Below are 21,468 nucleotides of genomic sequence, written 5' to 3' on the forward strand. Positions count from 1 at the left end.
AAGGTATGTTATACCTCTAACTACCAACTATTTAAATACATGGTGGTTTGAATGAGAATGCCCCACTGTATAGGATATGAACACTTGGTCCTGGTTGATGGCACTGTTTGGGAGGGGGAAGTGCTTTTCACTGGAAGCAGACTTTGAACATTCAAAGCCTGTCACTTCTAGTCACTCTCTGCTTAACTCTAGTAGCCATTCCTCCCTGCCATGATGGACTCTTTATCCCTCTGAAACAATAAGCAAAATAATCTCTTCCTTCTATAAGCTGCTCTTGCTTATGGTACTTTATCACATAAAATTAACTGATCCAGATACACTTGTCAATTTAAATGTGCATTATAACATACAAAATGAAGAAATATCGATATAACTTACAAATATTTATAATTTTATTATGAAATTATAATTACATCATTTACAAGTAGCTATTTTTGAAACAATGTGTTTAAAAAACCATATAGCCCAGGCCAACCTCAAACTTGTGGTCTGCCAACTCAGCCTTCCCAGTCCTAGAATTACAAGTATGTGCCACCACACCTGGCTTATAAGGAAAAAAATGACAAAAAGATCCCCAAACTTTTGGACTGATGCCTCTCTAGGGATGGCCTAGTTATCATGGTAACACAACAACCCTCTCTAAATTCCATAGTGTAAAAAGAACCACCTCTTATACTCAAGGATTCTATAGTTGGGGCTTTGGAAAACGTGAGTACAGAACTGATGGCTCATCTCAGCTTCCCAGTGTCTGGGCCTTCTCTGGGAAAATTTACAAGCTGGGGCTGGGATCATCTAATTCCTGTCTAGACCACATTTGGCAGCAAGTTCTGGCTGGATGTTGCTGGATGCTGGCTGAAACCTCTGAAAGGGTTGTTGGCTGGAGTAGCTGCACACAGTCTGTCCATGTGGCTGCTTAGGCTTTTTCACAGTGGGGTACCTGACTCCAGAACTGCCCAGTTTAAGAAACTGTAAGCAAAATTGGGCAGTTTCCTTAAAATCTAAGCCCATAAACTGGTTTGGCATCATTTCTACCATATTTATTAGCTGAGCACTCAGAGCCTATCCTGCCTAGTTTTATGTCAACTTGATACAAGCTAGAATCATCTGAAAGGAGGAAACCTCAGTTGAGAGAAAATGCCTCCATAAGATTCAACTAAAGAGCATTTTCTTAATTAGTGACCGGTGAGGGGAGGGGCCCCATAGGTAGTACTATGCCTGGGTTGGTGGTCCTGGGTTCTAAAGCAGACCAAGCAACCCATGATGAGCAAGCCAGTAAGCAACACCCTTCTGTGGCCTCTATATCAACTCCTGTCTCTAGGTTCTGGCCCTATTTGAGTTCCTTTCCTGACTTCATTCAATGAACTACAATTAGTAGTAAGTCTAAGTAAAATAAACCCTTTCCTCTCCTCTATTGCTTTACAGCAATAAGAAACCCTGAGAGAGAGCCCATATTCAAAGGAAAGATGACCCAGTCTCCCAACGCTGCATCAATAAATTAGGATCTAAGGGGTGAAAGGTCTAACCCATCTGCAGATTCTGAGACCAGGGATCAACCTATCACATTGCTATCTTGCTGTCCACATTTACAAATTCTCCAAGTTTCTCTTTTCATTTCTGAAGTATCTTTAACTTAGCTGGTATATAAATACCTCAGGGATCTTTCCCCTGCTTTATTCTTCTACCTCATATTTTTTGTATATTTTCACCTCAGTGTTCCAACTGTTTACAGATTCCTTGGATCCCTGAATCTGATGCATGAAGCTGCCTTCTAAAGAGACTCACACTCCAACTTCTTCTTTTACCTGGAAGGAAAGAGGAAGTGGGGCAAGACCAGAAAGGTCTTGCAAGAAATGGTTTGAGCTGGGTGGCCTGATCACTTGGAAGACTTCTTTCCACACAACCACTGTCTGGATGGTGGTGCTCAGAAGGGACCCATAATAAGGGGCGAGAAAAGAACTTGAATCATATCTCCACAGAAAGGCTGAAGAGCTCCTTAAGTCACATGAAAAAGTAGTGACATCAGAAAGTCACCCCAGTTGTCTTCATGTTTGTGACTTCCTATCTGGTAACAGTACAGAGGTCCAATGCTGCTGCAGGAGGCAGAGAAAGAATTAAAAAGGGCAGTTTCCAGAAGTCAGGTCTCCTGAGGCAATTTTGTGGCAGTTGGGTGAGAGATACAGTAGAGAACTAACCAGAGATACATGTTAGAGAACAGTGCAAGAGGACTTGTAGGACCTGGCTAGGGAAAGATAGTCACTTTTCTCCAGTTCTTAGGTTTGGTAATTTCTGTATCTTTGTTTTCTCAGCTATCTTGAGTATGAAAACTACATCTTTGGGATAAGGGTAAGAAACTACCTGAAAAGAGCCACTGGGTGACAGCCACCAGTCCATGCACTCTGGGCTAGGTGGATGGAACACATTTCAAGAGAGAGGTCTCTACCTTACTTGCCTATCAGTGCCATCTTCTCTCACTTTGGCCTACACTATCACATTTAGTGTAACTGCTCAGAGACAGCTAAACTCTCTTCAGCCATCTGTCCCACTTATTTCACTGACTGATCCATCCATCCTTGAGGACCCATACACAAAATATCTGAGGGTATGTATGGAGGCACTTAAATAAGGGGCCACAGTGTCCGGAAGCCAAAAAAACTAATATCCATCAGCATTACAATCTCAAGTCATACCTGAAAACAGCTAATTTGAACATGTTTATTGAGAGCTTGTATCTACGCCTGGCAGAGTCTCAGGGAAGAAGTACCACATAGAAAACCAAATGTTTTAAAAAAAAAAAAAACTCCAGTGCTGAGGTGAAGTCCCTTATCCAACTCTAACCCTGAAAAACAGGCAGAAAGAAGCATAGCACTCTGGTGCATTAAGATGACAGGACTCATGGCTTCTCTATACAGGCACCAATTCAGAAAGAAATGGAGGTTTGAAATACAAGGCCATTTCTCTTTCTTTTAAAGTACTTGGCTGGGGCCCAAAGGAATGCTTCATTTTACTCCTTCCTTCTTGCTCACTCATGACCTTAAAGTGGGAAGTGGAGAAGGGGAGGGGGCCAAAGTTCCATCAGAAATCCTGAAATGAAAAGGAGAATGGAAAACATGGAGTCATGAAAAGAGACCAAATATTAAACAGAAGGCTGCTGTTCTAGTTCCCCACGAGAGTTCCCAAAGACCACATAAAGGAGCCCACAGGTTCTGATCTTTCCATCTAGATGAACAGACAGCTGAGCATCATCATATCCAAGGACACACACACTAGCTCTGGAATGCTCACCTCCACATTAAGCTCTGTAGTATCTAATAGGTCCAGCCCATGCTCACTGGGAGAAGAAGGGCTACGAAGTAGCTAGAACAAACAGAGCCAAAAGTTAGAAAGGTTGTTCTAAATTCTAACCACCAACAGAAACACAGTTCCTTCTGAAGTCTCAAGGGATAAGTCATAGAACCGACCCTTCTCTTGACCTGCTGGTTGAATCCTTCCCATGCATTCAGCTATGAAGCTAGAGAATAGAATTGTCCTAGCATTCTAGCCGTGTTATTTGAACAGAGATATGAAGGTGTTGTTTAGATTTTCCTCTGAGAACAAAGTCTCCATTCTCTCTCCTCCACAGAGAAGACAATACAATAATAGCACACAATATTAGCTTAGTGTGGATTGGCTATCTAAGGGGGGCTCTCCTCCCCTCTACCTCCTGTAAGACCTACTTGATATGTTTGTTGAAATCTTAACTTTTGGGGCCCATAGAAGTAAGAGGTGACCTTTGAAATATGTTTTTGTGAGAGCATGGAGCCCTTAAAACTATGTTAGTGCCTTTACAAGAGGCCAGTGTTTGCTCTTGCTTTCATGAGACAGCCCGCAACTAGCACTGAGACCTTACCAGAACCCATCTGTGCTTACCAGAACTCAAGACTTCTAGCTTTCAGAGCTGAAGGAATAGATGTCCACTACTTATAAACCTAGAATCCATGCTTTTCTGAGCTAAGGCACAGACCTTTGCAGTTTATGAGGCAAGGCTTTGTACTCTACACTATGTATAAATACTCCATTGTAAGGATGGAGAAATGAGACGGAGACAAGCAACAGATAACTTGATATGAAACTAAGGACTCACATTCAGTTGACCTCACTTCAAGCTCTCTGTTTTGCTTACTAGGTCAGATCATCCACCAAAGAAACCAGGTAGGCATGCTTTTTGGTGGTGGCAGGGACCTTGAAACGCCATAGAGTTGTGGCAATAAACATGGCTACAGCCAGTACCACTGCCATGAGACTGGAATCTCAGAAAGCTAAGGAATGGGCTGGATCCAGCCATCAAAGCCACGGCTTTAATCCTACCCATATTGCTTAGCAAATTAAAGACACATGTCAAAAAAAGATACTGTAAAGATAGACTCAAAGACAAAATAAAAAACCTCTAAATGGTTTACTGTTTTTAAAAATATATGTAGACTTGGGAGAAAAAAAGAAAAAAAAGAGTAGTTGGGTGTGGGGGTACACACCTTTAATCCCAACACTTGAAAGGCAGAGGTAGACAGACCTCTGTGAATTCAAGGTGAGGTAGCATACACCTTTAAACCCAGCACTTGGGAGGCAGAGGTAGGCAGGATCTCTATGAGTTCAAGAACAGCCTGGTCTACAGAGGGAGTTCCAGGAAAGCCAAAGATACACAGAGAACCTGTTTCAAAAAGCCAAAAATTAAAAGTAAAAATAAAAGAAATAGAGGTTAAAATAAAGTCATGTAAAGATGAAAAATATACAGAGAGTCTGAATACTGTATGTTATTATGTTCTCTTTGAATTGTTTGAATGCTGAGGAAAGCTGCCAGAAGATATTTGTTTATAAATGCTGCTAAATTAATCCAAGATAGGTATTTTGAAAATCCCTTGACTTCAAAATTGAAGACAAAAGATATGTCACTTTGGAGAAGAGGTTTTGCTTTTGTTTCCACAGGAAATGAGAGGCTGTGGATTCATTCTGAGTTAAGAAAAACCAGGTTTGTTCAAGGAAGACTACCTGAGAAATCTCCAGTAGGAACAGATGGCCCAGATGTCTGAGTTCTACATCCAGAACAGATTCAAGACTGCTGCCTAAGATGATCAAGACTCACAGGATACTCCAGTAGGGACTTGATCATAATTCTAAATTTTCTTCAGGTCCCCATAAGATTATCAGTGCCCCCAACAAGCAGGAAATAGCCTGGAAAACTATACCCACATTCCCCCAAAAAATGGACTATGGATAATAATCAGGAGAAAAGCTAAACAAAGGACATTAGATTCAGATTTCTTGGGTTTATTTTTTTTTTAATGGGAAATGGTGTGGGACCATGGTCTGTATTCTGTCAATTATAGTTTAAATAAACACTGATTGGCCAGTAGCCAGGCAGGAAGTATAGGTGGGACAACCAGACAGGAAGTAGAGGCAAGTCAATGAGAACAGGAGAATTCTGGGAAGAAGGAAGTCCTAGTCTGCAGTCCTGGCCCAGTCACAGAAGAAGTAAGATGTGTCTGCCTCACTGCAAAAGGTACTGAGCCATATGGCTAGCACAGACAAGAATAATGGGTTAATATAAAAGTTAATAAGAAGCCTGAGCTAATGGGCCAATCAGTTTATAACAGAAAGAAAGAAAGAAAGAAAGAAAGAAAGAAAGAAAGAAAGAAAGAAAGGAAGAAAGAAACCAGGTAGTCAGGAAAGAGAAAGGGGAAAGTGGAAGGACAGGGACAGGCAGCCTTGTCAGGAAAGAAGGGTGTGGCTGGGGTGAACTGAGGGATGTGTCTCTGGTTCTAGTCAATTCTTCCAATTACTGGGAAATTCAGTGGCAACAATACTTATCTGGAAACTGTGAAGAAATGTGCTATTCCAAGTCTTTTCCTTTTTAAAAACATTTATTTATTTGCATGTGTGCATGTACATGTGTATGTGTGAGTGTGCGCACTGTGCATAGGTCACAGGGCAAGGGTTTTTTTTTTTTTGGTTTTTCAAGACAGGGTTTCTCTGTAGTTTTTGGAACCTGTCCTGAAACTAGCTCTTGTAGACCAGGCTGGCCTTGAACTCACAAAGATCCTCTTGCCTCTGCATCCCAAATGCTGGGATTAAAGGTGTGTGCCACCACAGCCCAGCTACAGGGCAAGTTTTGGAAGACATTTTTCTCCTTCTACCAGGTGGGTTCTGAGAACTGAACTCAAGTCTTCAGGCTTAGTAGGAGGTACTTTATCTGCTCAACTATCTTGCTGGCCTTTGCATTTCTAATTTCTATTCCTTTCAGTTTTCAAAGCTGGGCCTAGAAGCCACTTTGTAGCTCAGGGTAGCCTTAAACTCAGTAATCCTCTTGCCTCAGTCTCCCAAGTGCTGATATTATAAGTGTGAATGACCAACTCTGGTCATTCCTGGGCTCTTATTTAAGAAAAGTATAAACTAAGTCTGCAACCTTTCCTACTTCCCTCTATGATTCTTTCAAATAACCTTCAGCAGTTTCAGAAACAAGGGCATCATTGACTGACAACAGGCATCTCAGCCTCTAGTGCTGGAAAAGGGGACTGTTGGGTCCACACCTTGTCTCCACCTTGCCATTCTTCACATGATCCATCCAGAAGTCCTAGCTCTTCTTCCTCATCCTCTTCCATAAGGCTGAGTCTATGGTAGTAGCAAAGAGTACTGGTTTTTAGATGGTCTTTCCAGGCCCCCTGAGTGTTTCACAGGCACAGGGAAAGAGGGACTGGCAGAGGTGGAGCAGGAATTAGGACTCTAGTTCCCACTCCTGCTTCTGAGGAGAGCCGCCCTTTACACACTAGAGAGACATGTGAGGAATGTTTTGGGACCAAGACAACTCAGGGAGCACTGGTTAAGGTGAGAAGTCAGAGTGAGTAAATCAACATGGAAAGGGGAAACCTAACCGGGTCAGTTGTTTGCCCAAACCAGAGCCTGAAGGATCACACTGAATCTGGAAATACTGTGCACTCGACATCTTCAACCTCTGGGTGCCTGAGAGTTGCTGACTGTTGAGAATAAAGCAGGGTCGGTGACAGGGTTTGAGAAAAAAACAAAGGATAAAAAGAGTAGAGAATAGCATGGAGTGTGGAAGAGACATTTTGCATCTATAAAAACAATGGAAAAGCACACAAAGATCTAGTGTGCTGTGGGGGAAAGAACAGAAACACCAAGGTTTCCCTGGCCTCACCTGCAGATCAGCTCTGGTCCTGGTCCTGGTCCTGGTCTAGCTTTTTGCCTCTTGCCCACTGGCCTCAGGGACTGTCTTCTCTTTATTGCCGTGGAGGTGAGGGTAGGTTTTGGGTAGCTACTGTTCAGTTGAAGGCTTTCTTCTTGGGATGAGAGCTCTTCTCTCTGAGGCCTACAAGAGCCTACAAAGTAGATATACATGTCAAACAGATCAGGAACCTGCCATGGGTTACTTTTACAAAACCTGTCCAGAATTTCTTAATGGAAAGTTAAGCAGAAAAGAAATTGAAAAATCGCCAGGCGGTGGTGGTGCATGCCTTTAATCCCAGCACTCGGGAGGCAGAGGCAATGGATCTCTGTGAGTTCGAGGCTAGCCTGGTCTACAAAGCTAGTTCCAGGACAGGCTCCAAAGCTACAGAGAAACCCTGTCTTGAAAAAAACTAAAGAAAAAATGAAAAATCTATGTAGCCTTATTTTATTCTACCTCAATGAGCAGAGCCATACATAACAATGTACCTGTGTATGAGTTATGATGTATCATTATGTTTAGCTTCTATCCTAGCAAATACTATCTATCTAGAAAACAAGGCAGAAAGAGAAAAATATTTATTTCACAGAGGGCATAAACATTTGATGATGAATGTGGGAGATGACTGACTCCCTAAAATTAAGCAGTTAGGCCATGAATTCTGAAGTCCTATCCATTCTAGATTAATGGTAATCATTATGGAACCAGAGGCTTGAACAGGGCCAGGGAGACAGGGTTTTCTTAAGATAGAAGACAAAAGGATGATAAATGCTAATGTCATCTTACCAGGGAGGCCCAGTACTTTCTACAGAGGGTAAAGAAGAACGATGCCACCGAGGTGTCCACACCAGAGGCTCTCCTTCCCCGAGAAAACCCAAGTGGTGATGTGATTTTAAAACATTAGTCAAATGTCTATCACCATTTGCCAGGGATGAGCACTCTATTGACTCTCTTCCTCCGTTGCAACCATGTATGTACACAGAAACCAAAAACCCAAGTCGCCACCATTAACCTATAAGAAGGACTATAGACAGCAGGGACTGTAGCCATAAGTAAATCTCTGTGAACTTGGATTAGTCAACGATTAGTCAGTTAAGCATTACATACAAAAAGTACACGTTAAAAATAAAAATATGTAAGGTATTAAGCAATAGTGGAGAGGGTCCCTGAAACTGGCCTCCCCTTGTAATCAGATTAATGACTACCTTAATTGTCATCATAGAAACTTCATCCAGCAACTAACTGATGGAATCAGATACAGAGATCAACAGCTAACATTGGGCCAAGTTCCCAGAGTCCAATCAAAGGGAGGAGTGATAATATGAGCAAAGGGGTCATGATCATGATGGGGATACCCACAGAAACAGCTGGCCTAAGCTAGTGGGAGCTCACTGACTCTGGATTGACAGTGGGAAAACCTGCATAGGCCCAAACTAGGCCCTCTGAATGTGGGTAACAGTTGTGAGGCTTGGGCAGTCTGTGGTGTCAGTGGCAGTGGGACCAGAATTTATCCCTGGTGATTGAACTGACTTTTTGAAACCCATTCTCTTTAGGGGGACATCTTGCTCGGCCTAGATATAGGGGGAGGGCCTTGGTCCTGACTCCAAGTGATGTGTCAGACTTTGTTGACTCCCCTTGGGAACCCTTAACCTCTCTAAGGAGTGGATGGGGGGTAGGGTGGATGGAAAGGGGTGGGGGTGGAAGGAGGAGAGGGAAAAGGGACTGAAATTGCTATGTAAAATGAGAAAAGATTGTTTTTAAAAAAATAAAAATTTAAAAAAATAGGTAAGGTAGAATTCATCCTAATTAAGAATATCAACAATGGGGCTGGAGATATGGCTCAGTGGTTAAGAGCACTTCCTGCTCTTCCATAGGTCCTGAGTTCAATTCCCATCAACCAAATGGCAGCTCACAACCATCTGTAATGAGATCTGGTGCCCTCTTCTGGCCTGCAGGCATACATGCAGACAGAATACTGAGAATACTGTACACATAATAAATAAATAAATCTTAAAAAAAAAAAAGAATATCAACAATGCTGGGCATGCCTTTAATCCCAGCACTCGGGAGGCAGAGGCAGGCAGATCTCTGTGAGTTAGAGGCCAGCCTGGTCTAAAAAGAGTTCCAGGACAGTCAGGGCTACACAGAGTAACCCTTCTCAAAATAAAATAAAATAAAAAGAATGCCAAAAAAAGGTAATATTAACAGCATAAAAAGGTAATCCACAGATTTGAGAACATTCTTGTATCTCTTTACCTAATAAAGATCTATCTAGAATGTGTAAAGAACCCTCAACAACTCAATAATAAAAAGACAACACAATTTTAAATTCCAGCACTCAGGAGGTAGAGAGAGGTGTATCTCTGTGAGTTCAAGGCCAGCCTGGTCTACAAAGTGAGTTCTAGGACAGCCAGGCCAACACAGAGAAACTCTGTCTCAGGGGGAAAAAAAAAAGATCCAAGTTCAGTTCACAGGTATCTGTGCTCATGCTCACATGGACATTGACATTCACACACACACACACACACACACAAAACTTAAGGTAACATAAAAGTCACCAAAGTGCACACTTTAAAAAGATGGCCTAGCCGGGCCGTGGTGGCACATGCCTTTAATCCCAGCACTCGGGAGGCAGAGAGGCAGGTGAATCCCTGTGAGTTCGAGGCCAGCCTGATCTACAAGAGCTAGTTCCAGGACAGTTAGGGGTGTTACACAGGGAAACCCTGTCTCGAAAAACAAACAAGCAAAAACAAAACAAAACAAAAAAAGATGGTCTTACTTTTATAGTATGTAAATTACATTTCATTAAAATTGATAACAGTTTTAAACTTACATTTTAAAGTGCATGATAGCAAATGTACATTATCATATCAAATTTATTAGAATATTACTTAAGACAGTCTTTTAAAAAAGCAAATTAAAGGCATTAAGTAAATGTTAAGACAAGTGGTGATCTGAAAGTTACTTGAGAAATCAGTGTATTGTTTGCTGCCAAGGGAGTACATCCTAAAAAGACTGCTTGGTTCAATCTTTGGCTTATCATTAGTTTCTATGTCATTTTTCCAACTTTGCTATTTTAAGTTGGCTAGATAAATGGATAAAGAAAATGAATGACAGTTGGTGCCTGATGAAATCTTCAACAAAGTCTAAGTTTGAAGGAGACTAAAACTTATCTCTTGTTTAGGCAAAGGCAAGTAGGATGTAGTGCAGAACACACTGATGCCTACCTACCCAACCCTGACCCTTACCTTCAACACGCTTCTTCTTGGAGTGGGAGGGTCCCTGAGGGCTGGCCTCTGCTGTGTTCTCTACAGGGTTGAGGGAGTGGTAGTAGGTGGTAACTGGACCCCAGGAATGGCTACGTGCCTTGGAGACACGCTGAAGACACTTTTCCAGGTAGGACAGTCTAAGAAGGGATGGTACAGAGAATAAATGAACTTAGCCCTGCCCAGACTCTTCTGTAAATCCAAATCTCTACTCAACCACTAACTTACAATAACTGCTTGTCCTGATGGAAGAGGCGGGGGGAGAACTCTGAAAGGAGCTCCAGGAATGCAAGATTTGGCGGCTCACGAGAAGAGTCAGCAGGAGGAAGCTCAGACAATGAGAACTTGATGCCTTCCCTTGATTGGGTAGAATTATTTCAGCTGGAGTCTGAAACATCCTAACCAAGTATGCCATCACCACACCTTTGCTGCCCAGGCCACACTCACCACCAGCCTGCCTGCTGCTTCTGCACATGGTTACTCTCCCCACCAAGACATGATCACCTGCCCTCCCAGTGCCCAGCCTCCAACCAGCACTTCCTCACTTGTGCAGCATGACCACAAGGTCTCGGTTGTGAAGCTGCTGGGGTCCAAAGCTCAAGGCAAATCTCCGGGCCAGGTCCCTCATCTCGATGAAGGCAGGCAGTTCCGTCAGGCCCTGGGGCCCCTGCTCCTGCATCAGTTCTGTGTACAGCTGTGTTCAGGAGACAAGGCACATTTGAAAAAGGTGACAAGGAGTTCTAGAAAAGCACTCTCTTCTCTACTCAAGACTCCACAAGGCTAACTTTCCTCCCTAGATATATCCACACCTGATCCCCTACAGCAGAGCAAATCAGCCCTGCTCTGTGGTGAGGGTTTTTAAAATATGCTCCTGAGGATCAAACTCAGCCTTACACTTGACGGGTAAGTACTTTACCACTGAGCACCACCCTCAGCATTCTACCTCTGCGGTGATGAGTAAAAACGTCATCTCTCAGCAGGTAAAGGTGCTTGCTACCAAAGTTGACAACCTGAATTCAATCCCCAGAATCCACATGGTAGAAGGAGAGAACTAATTTCCACATTTTCCTCTGATCTCCACACTGAAAACTGCTTCCCTCCCACCACAGCAACACACATAAAATAAATAATTTTTTAAAAATTAGAAGTCTGTAATAAATAAAGGAGGTTGTAAGAAAACAGACTAAAAAGTAATCAAGAATTCCCTAGAGGCCGGAGAGCTGGCTCAGTGGCTGAGAGCATTTGCTGCTCTTCAGAGCACCTGGATTCAATTCTTAGCACCCACATGGTGGCCTGCAACCATCTATAATTCCAGTCCCAGGGGATCTGACTCCCTCTTCTGGCTCCACAGGCACATGATGTACAGACAATCACACAGGTAAAACACCTACTTACATAAAAATAAACAATAATTGTTTTTGAAAATTCCCTATCACTTTAGAATTGGTGTTAATAACTGATTTCTATGGAGCTTGGGGAAGGAGGAAACTGACTGGTGAGTTAGATTAGGGTTTCTGGTGATTTAAATAAGAACAGCCCCCATGGGCTCATATATTTGAATGCTTAGTCATCAGAGATTAGAAAAAATAGGTCGTGTGGCCTTGCTAGAGGATTAGACTGATTAAAAGGATTCATAGGTGTGGCCTTGCTGGAGAAAGTGTATCACTAGGGTGGGCTCTAAGGTTTCAAAGGCCAAGCCAAGCCCAGTGTTACTCTCTTTCTGCCCTAAGAATCAGAATGTAGCTTTTAGCTACTGCTCCAGCGACTGCCTGCATGCCACCATGCTCCCTACCAAGATGATAAAGGACTAAAACCTCTGAAACTGCAAGCAAGGCCCCAATTAAAAATACTTTATAAGAGTTGCCTTGGTCATGGTTTCTCTGCACAGCAATAAAACAATGAGTAAGACAGGGTCTATGACATGTGAAGAACCTATCACAAGAAATGAGTAAAGAAAGTTTCTGTCCTTAAAGATCTTGCAGGATCATCCCTAAGATGCTGGGGCCGGACAATGAGGTGAGAATCTAGGAAGAGCATGCCACATTTGTGAAGTGTCCAGAAAAGATCACCTGCTTTAGGCTCAGGAGCAGGATCCGAGAGCACTGACATCGGTCAATTTGTCTTGCTCGAGTTAATGTTTCCTTAATAATGTCACCATAGTCTTCATAGAACTAAGGGAGAGGAGGTAAAGAAGGTAACATTAACTACAGGAAAAAAAATCTCTTTGGTTTCTTCATTCACATCCCTAATCACAATTGCTTCCCAAAACGCCATAAGTAGGAAAACAGTAATATGAGCATAAATAACTCAGAGATGAAACCTCTTCTCTAATAGTGCAGTGTCCAAAAGGAACCAAACTTAATGGGGGAAAAAAAACTAAGGGCAGAAACTAGTTGAACCCAATGACTGGAGAAAAGGAGTGGAGCACCAGTACCTACCCTGAGACAACACTAGTTCCCACACATCCCTCCCACCAGTCTAGAGTTCTGAGGAACAAGAGCGTCTGTGCTGCTCACTGCTTTGCCCTTAGTACCTGGCATGTTTGATGTTCAGTAGACAGAGAGGGATACAATGGCAGGTTGAGGAAATGGAGCTAGTTATACACATAGGTTATCTTGTGAGGTCTGACTTTCCCCACTGTTTTCTTTCTCTAATACCCATCCTGTAGATTTGGTTTAAAGCAGGAAAACAGATTTCTTAATTGGAAAAATAAGTTATTTCCCAGTCAATAGCTTTTTCTATGTAAGTATTCACCCCATATCTCTTTTCTTTGTCCTTTTTCCTGAACTCCTACTGCTGTTCTCTCCTACTTCTCTTTTAAGCCTGATACTCTCAGACTGTCCTCAACCGCTGACTGATTTCCTTCCTTAGATGCTGCAGTGTTCAACTTGGTCCCTCTCTTTCATGTCGGGGACGTGATTACCTTGCTATAGTGTTTGAAAACGTCTGAGGCTGCGTCTAGCTCTAGTACCCCATAGAGCAGCAGTTTGCAAAACCCGGCAAGCAGACGGCGCCGCTGGTGCAGGAGCTCTATCTGGACATGATCCTCTTGGGACTGCCCTGTGCAGCAAAAATAAAACCAACCACAGGTTTAGACTTCCCACCCAAGATACTGTCGCCAGGCTAAGCCCCAAACCCTTCCTGAGCTCTGGGCCTAGAGTTCTTGTACCACTGCCCAGTTCTCCAGGCTGGAGAAAGACGTGATCCATGAGGAAACTGGCTAGTTCCGACTGGAGAGTAGCTTCCGGAAAAAAGACAAGGGGCCTAAGGAAATCCCGTCCCCCTGCAATCATCTGAGGGCTGAAGATGAGAAGCAAGTCACTCAGTAAGACAAAAGCCTGTTGGGGAGAGAAAAAAAGAAAGAATGATTACAAAAACCAGAATATTTACAAAGACTATACTTGCATAGCTCATTTCTGTGGAGAACAGTCTCCTCAAACTGCAGGACACACATGCTCACCTGCTCCTGAATCTCTGGGTCTACATCTGAGAGGCAACTCTGGCAAAGTTCACAGAAGGCTACCATTCTTTTCTTCAAACTCATCAGCTGCTTCTGTAAAAAGAGCAGATTAATTTACAGAGGAATGAAGGCTCAGGCTCCTCCATTCCCACTCTCCTCCTCAAACCCACACTCACTTGGGAAGTAGACTCTGAAATGTGGGTTACCATCCATAGAATGGAAAAATATACAAGACTCAAGGCTGGCAAAACCACCTGTAACACGAAATGTTAGATCAGGTGGCTAGAGAGCAAGAGTGAGGCGTGTCAACAGCATAACCAGTAAGAAGAAAGAAGCTGGAGTGAGGTGGTGCACGCCTTTAATCCTAACACTCAGAAGGCAGGGTCAGGAGGATCTCTGTGAGTCTGAGGCCACCCTGGTCAACAAAGCAAATTCTACAACAAACAAGGCTACCCAGAGATACCCTGTCTCAAAGAAACAAAACAGTAACAAACCTCATCCCAAAAAGAAAAGACAGACCCAGGAAACAGAATTCCTTTCTGATGGTAAAAGGATTATTTTGGGCAATGTCTAGAGGCTTCTAGCCTAGACAGAAATGTCCCATCTTTCTGGTTTATTCAGTCTCCTAGAATTCCTCAACATTTTCCTTGGCTCCCAGGAACCCCAAGTGAAAGGCCATTTCCAGGCACTGAAGCCCCCAGTCCACCTCAGAGAAGAACAGAAATGATAACCTGCCCGACCTTCCTCCCTAGAGCACTGCACACCCAAGACTGGGACCGCCTAGGCAAAGTGGCCTCCAGGACACAGGTTCTGAGAGTCATCTGCCCTGCCTCTGTGTGTCCAGCCCATCACCTGCCTGGTGAGGAACTTCTCCTGTGTCCACAGCTCTCTGGAGGAGTCGAGAACATGGTTCAGAGATATCCCAGCGAGTCAAGTCATGAGCACTGTAAGGAGACAGAAGGGAAGGTTATATTGGGACACATCCAAGGCAATCAACACTAGAAGAAAGGGAAGGGGGCAGGAGAGATGCTCACTTGTAAAACGCAGAGAGACGCTTCAGAGTGGCTGTCAGACTGTACACCTCATCCTCATCTAGGAAGGATGACTAAGAAACAAAGACACTCACAGCAAAGTTTCTCAAAACCTCATCATTAATCCTGGCCCTCTCTTACCCTCCCTGGGATGCCCTGCATTTTTTAATGTTTTATAAGTAAAACATTAAAAAAATTTTCAAGAGATGGAATACATCCCATATCACTGGGATCCCGTACAACCCTCAGGGTCAAGCGATTGTCAAAAGACATCACCAATATCTCAAAGAGGTCCTTATAAAACAAAAAAGGGGAGAAGTCTCCCCGCCATCTACAACTGTAAAAGGCATTATTAACCATCAATATTTTAAATTTAGCACCACCTGCATTAGGTCATCAAGCTCCTGCTGGAATCTATCTGTAAGAAGATCCACTAGCTGGCTTCGGGCAAAGTCCACTCTGCTGAAGAAGGTGAACTCTGGCTTACACAGCAGATAGAGGCCACGTGCTGCAGCCTCAAGCACCTCAGGCTCCACATGCTTCACCACCACCTCCTGGAGTTGTTGCAGAAGCAGCTCCAAGTGCTAAAAGGGAGACAAGATAGGGTGGAGTATAGGCTGAAGAGTGACACGGGAGGATGAAAGGAGTGATGTTTAGGGATAAGATGTGTGTGTGTGTGTGTGTGTGTGTGTGTGTGTGTGTGTGTGTGTATGTATGTATGTATATATGTGGACCGATAAGATTCTTCCTGAACCTTACATAAACAAACCAACCACTGGAAGAACCCTTAACTTAAGCAGGGAAGTAGAAAGGTCTAGGAAATGAGCTGCCTCCTCACCTTCTCCAAGCGCTGAGTGCAATAAATGCTGAGGTCAAAGTAACTAAGCAGTCGGAGCAGGGGAGCAACATTCTCTGCATCTGCTGAGAACTGTAATAGAGAGTGTGTCTTGTTAATTAAGGAACAAGGGGCAAATCTTTCCCCATCCTACCTTGGGGTCGGTCCCTCATCCACTTATACCCCAAACTGTATGAGAGGTTCTCTTACCTTGGCCAGGAGCTGGGGTAAGAGGGGGATGAGGTGCTCAGCCAGCTTCACCTTGTCATAAGCTTGAAGTTTGCGTTCTTTGGCAGTCAGACCCTGATATTAGTAATCGGAAGTGGGAAATTGTGAAGAAACACTGGGTACGGAGGGTAAGTGTATCTGTACACACTTCTGTTCCATGAACTTTCCATCTGAGGAGGAAAAACTCAGTATATCCCTTCAGATATTTTTTTTTATCTGGAGATGGGATTCTTAGAGGGAAAGAAGGAGGGCCTGGGCCCTAACCCAGAAAGTAGAGGTAAATAGGACAAATAGCCATCTGGCTCCAATATTACTGACCAGTTACAACCCACCACTCATGCCTACCTTCTTCCCTGTGATGCGCCCCACTGGTGGGTGACCCTCTGCAGCTTGCCGAGCACTGGACACAAGGATTTCTATCAGCATTCTCTCTTGCATATCACCCAGATCTGTGATAGAAAGAGGATCAAAAATAAAACCACAGATTAGCCATTCTCCATCTCCATATTCCCTCCCCAGGACACCTCTGTTGCTTTTTCCAAGTCAGGCAAAAACAAAACAAAACCCCACACCTCTCAGTTTCACACTAGAAAATTCAAGATACCCAACCCCCAGCTACCATGTGGCACGCACTCTGGTCCTTCCGCAGTAGCAGGCTTGTCAGACTCTCCCAGTCCTTCAGATAAGACTGTGCACAGTCCCATAAGCTATCTACCAAATAAGCAGCATGGTTGTGATGCTGTGAAAAAAAGTTCCTAGTAAGTTATCCACTGACAGCACATCGAATTGTTCCAACAAGTGGCTATTGGTAAGCAGGACCCTCCTACCCACTGCCTAACTTGTCTGCTTATAGGTCTTAGGCATAACATCCCCTTCCTACATTACCTCACTCTCCATAAAGAAGGCCAGTAGAAGGTGGATGAAAGTCCTCTGGGCTTGTGAACTCCGGCGTCGCTCCCTGCCACCCACTGCTTTTGCCTCACACTCAGGATAGAAGATCCTGGTAGGATAGATATGGAAAGAATATAGCATGGGAGGAAGTAAGGACAAATGGACAAGTGGAGAGACAAGGAAATTCTATAAGTCTAAAAAAGGAAAGGGACAAGAGAGACTTCAATAATTTTGATTAAGTCCCTAGGTAGAGCGGGGGGGGGGGGGGGGACGGCAGGAAGGCAGGCAGAGGGTAGTATGACATACACACACCACTCACTTCCAGTACACAAACTCCCCTGCAGAAGAGGCCATAGCACGGTTAGAAATGTACACAATGGAGTAGATTTTCTCACAGTCTGCATTGGTCAGTACTCCCTCCATGTTCCTTCAAGAGAAAAGGAGAAACAGTGTGTGTGAGAAAGTTCTCTCGTACAGCCAAGGGTGGAACAAAACAAGGCAATACGTACAAGGACATGACTCATAGAAAATATTTAAGTGAAGAGAAGAAGAGTTAAAGATAGGGAAGTACCCTTCTATCCTACAACTCAGGAAGTCCTCTGTCTTCCATTCTGCACACAAGGAAGGCTGATTGTGATAGGTCAGGGACAGAGCCCTGGAGGGGCTTGTTTGAGGCTACAAAGGCAAGTCTGTGAGGCTGCCTCCCCACTTCCCACAACTCACTTCAGTATAAGGGTCAGCAACCTGATGGCCTCCACTGCCACTTCACACTCTTTGTCCATGACCATGGAAACCATCCGGTCCTGTGCAAAGAACATTATCCAATCTCTCTCACCCATTCCGAAACATCACAATCTCTATTTGAAACTCCTAACACAAAAGGAGCAGGAACTCTCTTCAGAATAGCTATCAGCTTGCCAGAGAAACTGGTGAAAGACCTGGGGTGAGGAAATGGGAACAACATCACAGAGCCAAACCTGGGAATGTTGTCCCCATCTTACCTTGAAACGGTTGGTAAAGAGCTCCATGCGTGTGCTCAGCTCCTGGTTGCTGTACAGCCCTTCCAGAGCCTTCACACACTTTAGGCGGACTTCCTTGTGCTGTTGAGGAAGGAGACAGAAGAAGGGAAACATGACTAACCAAGGATCCCTACAGAGCCCCCATGTGCCCCTTCACTATTCTTCATTCTGGGCATGAGTGATCTCTACACTGAGGACTCTTGGATATAAGAAACAGTAAAGAGTTGACGTCTCACTGAAAACAGAAAAGGCTCATAGAAGCACTAGACAACCACAGTGAAAAGAATCCCCTTGACTGGCATTCTGGCATTTGTGCTACCATAACCAATTTGCTATTTCATAGGAAATACTTTCTTCCTCCATGACATATAAAGTTTCAAAGGTATTCTGACTCGTGAATGCTTTTCTCCTTTCTGCTTTATCCTACCCTCCTCAGCACTGCAGTAATCTCAAGGTTTAATGCCTTGATTGGGAGATCACTGTGAAATGATCTCACTATGTGAAATGTTTGAATGGCAGACTAAGAAAAAGTGAAATGTCTCAGGACAGGTTAGAAGAAGAGGGTAACGGGGAGGCTGACTTAACCTGACCTTATCATGCAGGGTCCAGCCAATGTATTTTAGGTAGCTGTCATTAAGAAAGGAGGTGCTGTAGCTTTGCATCCAATACCCAATCTCCTCGATGCAGATAGCACGGATCTCAGGAAGGACATCCCTAGACAAAGAGACAAACTGACATATTACCTTATCTCAAAAGTTACCTTTTGGCCTACCACATAGCACTCTCAAAGAAGTTATGTTTGTGACAAAACACAGGTACTAGGCCTTTATTTCCTCATTCTAACATAAACACATGAAATATGTGAAATTAAATGCTTCTTTCTATAACCAGCATTTGAGACAGTTTAACCTTGTACAACTATACCTCTATACTCCTTTAAAAGCCAATTCTGAAAGTTCACTTAAGTGTTGACTAAAATGCACTGTTTTTTCAATTTTATTTCAAGAAATTATTAAAGTTCTGGAGAATCAGAAGTTGAAATCTAGACAAATGTGAGACACTACTACAAATACTCTAATTCTAAAACAGGTAAAATTTAATGCTATCAGTTCTTCTATGAATCTCCCCTAGCCTCAGCATAGTGAAATCACAGGTTAGGCTAAGAAAAGGCTTGCTCAGCCAGACATGCCTCAGTATAGGAACCTTTCAGGTCTCTGCCCTTGTGTGCTCAAGTCTCCAACTCCAGAAAGACAGAGACAGGGCCAGGACTTGGGCAAGGTCAAGAGGAGGAAAATACTCAGTGATTATCTTGATTTCTGAATTTCCTTACCAGAACTCACAAAATCATTTGCAGATAGGGATAAACCAGATCTTAGCTAATTCGTCGTATCTGTCAGTTTCCACTCCAGCTGCAATATCCTGGAACTAACTAAATAACTCAACACTGGAAAGGGCCTTGTCATTCCCCATGCTACCACCAAGGACAGCAGTTTCAGTAAGAGCCTGTAACTGACTCACCTGTACCGATGGACAAAAATACCTCTGAAGATAGCATTCATCATCCCCTCTATCTCTTCTTGATTCTCTTGGAACTGGAGGAAGGAACAAGGTCAGTCTATCCCTCTTGTACCTCAACAATATAACATCACAATTATAGAAAATCCAACATCTACCCAGTTCCTATTATTGAAGGACAGAGTATGAACCATCAGGTATTCTATATTCCCTCCTAGTTACAGAAGAAGCAGTGAAGTCTAATGCCTCAAAAGTTGCTTTGTGTTTGATATATAATAATAATAATTATAATGTCGTAAGTTTTTCACATTTCTAAGATCATCAGTACCAAATTTTACAGAAGTCTATAAAACAGAAATTGAGAAAAGACCACTGGTGACAAGATACACTTGTTTGGAGAGAAGTTTTGACAAAATGGAGCTAAAATACTGTCCCAATCAGTGAAAAATCAGGAAAGTAAGGAAATACTGTAAAGAAAAATGAAAGTATATTACAGAGAAGTGGACTAAAGGGTTGATACACATTCACAAATGGACAGAAGAAAACAGTATGGTAAAGAGACTAAAGTGGGAGAATGACAACTGAAAATAAGAAAAGACTCACACTTGTGCAGCTCCCTTTTCATAGAGAATGCACACCAAGACTCTCAAGCAATGCTTAAACTACAGAAAGTATCAAATACCATCCACATAGGTTGAAACATCTTTCTATAAAATTCTTGGGACCAGCAGTGTTCTAGCTTTTACAGTTTTTAGATTTTGGAATATTTACATAGACCTTACTCATTGGAAACACAATTTCCAAATCCAAATCTGAAATAAACTCCAAAATGAAAAGAATTTCTGCATGTCATATTGATGCTTAAAAAGCTTTATGGAGCATTTCAGAATTTATGTTTAGATTATGTTTAGAAATGTTTAGATTAAGGATGTTCAAACTGTATTATGTATTTATGTATGTATATGTACACCTATGAGAAACCATTTGTAAATTACAGAGTAACAAAAATAATGTTGGAATAATGTTATGTGAGCTTTGGTGTCTCTCTTTCTCATTCCCTCCCTTCTTTTCTTTCAAAATAGTCATATTGTACACTTTGGGGTTCTCTTTGCTTTTGAGATAGGCCTGGCTGACCTGAAGCTCAGTGAGCTCCTCCTGCCTCTGCCTCCTGAGTGCTAGGATTAAAGGTATATGCCACCATGGCCAACTACTTTGGAGATTTTTGAACCTTTGTTGACTGTGGGAAACTGAAACCACAGAAAAGGTCATATAATGTGGGTCTGCAGATCTAACGTGGGTCTATCACACACAATTTTAAATCCTAGACAGATCTACTAGTATATATAGTAGGCCTTTAATATCATCCTGACAATGAAAAACAGCAAATGAAAATGAAGTTACACAAAGTTTGCTTCTCAGACTCATACAGCTCAGTGACAGTGCCTACCTGGCAGATATAAGGCCTTGGATTCAATTCTCAGTGCCACAGAAAAAGAGAACAAGGAAGAGAGACAGACGCACACAATAATAATTTCCTTCTCTTTTAGCATAGCAGAGAAGCAACTGTTTTTTATGAGGATTGGGAAAATCATCAATAGATACAGTCAGACATGATATGTCCTACCAACCTCAAGGTGAAGAGTCAGATACTAGCAAGGAGTAGAAGACAGGTATAGCAGCAGTGTTTGACTAAAACACTGCTACTTGAAATTTAATCAGTCTAAAAGATTTTCCCAGGGCTTATATATGCCAAAAGTATTATAGTTTAAAAAATACCTCCTCAAAAGATTAGTGTATACACACACACACACACACACACATATAAAAGCTTGGCTGCCTGCTGATAGACTTTTAAGAGGTCCTAATGGATTAACCCACAGATGAGTCCCATAGCTAAATGGACTTATGAGGCGGTAGGGCTTGGTTGGACGATGTAGGTCACTGGGGTCATGTCTTTGAAGGAAAGAGCTTATCCCCAGTCCCTTCCCTCCTCTCTCTGCTTCTAATATG

General features: G+C 42.9%; 1 protein-coding gene across 1 annotated transcript in view; it reads right to left on the reverse strand.

Annotated features, from left to right (window-relative positions):
• Nucleotides 1-2,692: 2,692 nt before the first annotated feature.
• The window catches only part of Stag3 (STAG3 cohesin complex component), a 31,571-nt gene continuing 12,795 nt past the window's right edge, over nucleotides 2,693-21,468 (reverse strand). Inside the window, exons 9-34 of the mRNA XM_075975122.1 lie at nucleotides 19,462-19,535; nucleotides 18,534-18,657; nucleotides 17,926-18,024; nucleotides 17,648-17,727; nucleotides 17,244-17,351; nucleotides 16,919-17,033; nucleotides 16,667-16,772; nucleotides 16,379-16,482; nucleotides 16,016-16,108; nucleotides 15,809-15,898; nucleotides 15,354-15,554; nucleotides 14,974-15,044; nucleotides 14,796-14,883; nucleotides 14,116-14,193; nucleotides 13,940-14,032; nucleotides 13,649-13,817; nucleotides 13,403-13,539; nucleotides 12,549-12,650; nucleotides 11,025-11,173; nucleotides 10,708-10,836; nucleotides 10,462-10,619; nucleotides 7,187-7,367; nucleotides 6,903-7,004; nucleotides 6,561-6,642; nucleotides 3,283-3,354; nucleotides 2,693-3,081 (exon numbers count right to left, since the gene is read on the reverse strand). Coding sequence (XP_075831237.1) covers nucleotides 3,073-3,081; nucleotides 3,283-3,354; nucleotides 6,561-6,642; nucleotides 6,903-7,004; nucleotides 7,187-7,367; nucleotides 10,462-10,619; nucleotides 10,708-10,836; nucleotides 11,025-11,173; nucleotides 12,549-12,650; nucleotides 13,403-13,539; nucleotides 13,649-13,817; nucleotides 13,940-14,032; nucleotides 14,116-14,193; nucleotides 14,796-14,883; nucleotides 14,974-15,044; nucleotides 15,354-15,554; nucleotides 15,809-15,898; nucleotides 16,016-16,108; nucleotides 16,379-16,482; nucleotides 16,667-16,772; nucleotides 16,919-17,033; nucleotides 17,244-17,351; nucleotides 17,648-17,727; nucleotides 17,926-18,024; nucleotides 18,534-18,657; nucleotides 19,462-19,535 — 2,814 coding nt within the window. The 3' untranslated portion in view covers nucleotides 2,693-3,072. The remainder of the gene's footprint in view (nucleotides 3,082-3,282; nucleotides 3,355-6,560; nucleotides 6,643-6,902; nucleotides 7,005-7,186; nucleotides 7,368-10,461; nucleotides 10,620-10,707; nucleotides 10,837-11,024; nucleotides 11,174-12,548; nucleotides 12,651-13,402; nucleotides 13,540-13,648; nucleotides 13,818-13,939; nucleotides 14,033-14,115; nucleotides 14,194-14,795; nucleotides 14,884-14,973; nucleotides 15,045-15,353; nucleotides 15,555-15,808; nucleotides 15,899-16,015; nucleotides 16,109-16,378; nucleotides 16,483-16,666; nucleotides 16,773-16,918; nucleotides 17,034-17,243; nucleotides 17,352-17,647; nucleotides 17,728-17,925; nucleotides 18,025-18,533; nucleotides 18,658-19,461; nucleotides 19,536-21,468) is intronic.

Source organism: Microtus pennsylvanicus, chromosome 1 (assembly GCF_037038515.1).
Source record: "Microtus pennsylvanicus isolate mMicPen1 chromosome 1, mMicPen1.hap1, whole genome shotgun sequence".
NCBI lineage: Eukaryota > Metazoa > Chordata > Mammalia > Rodentia > Cricetidae > Microtus > Microtus pennsylvanicus.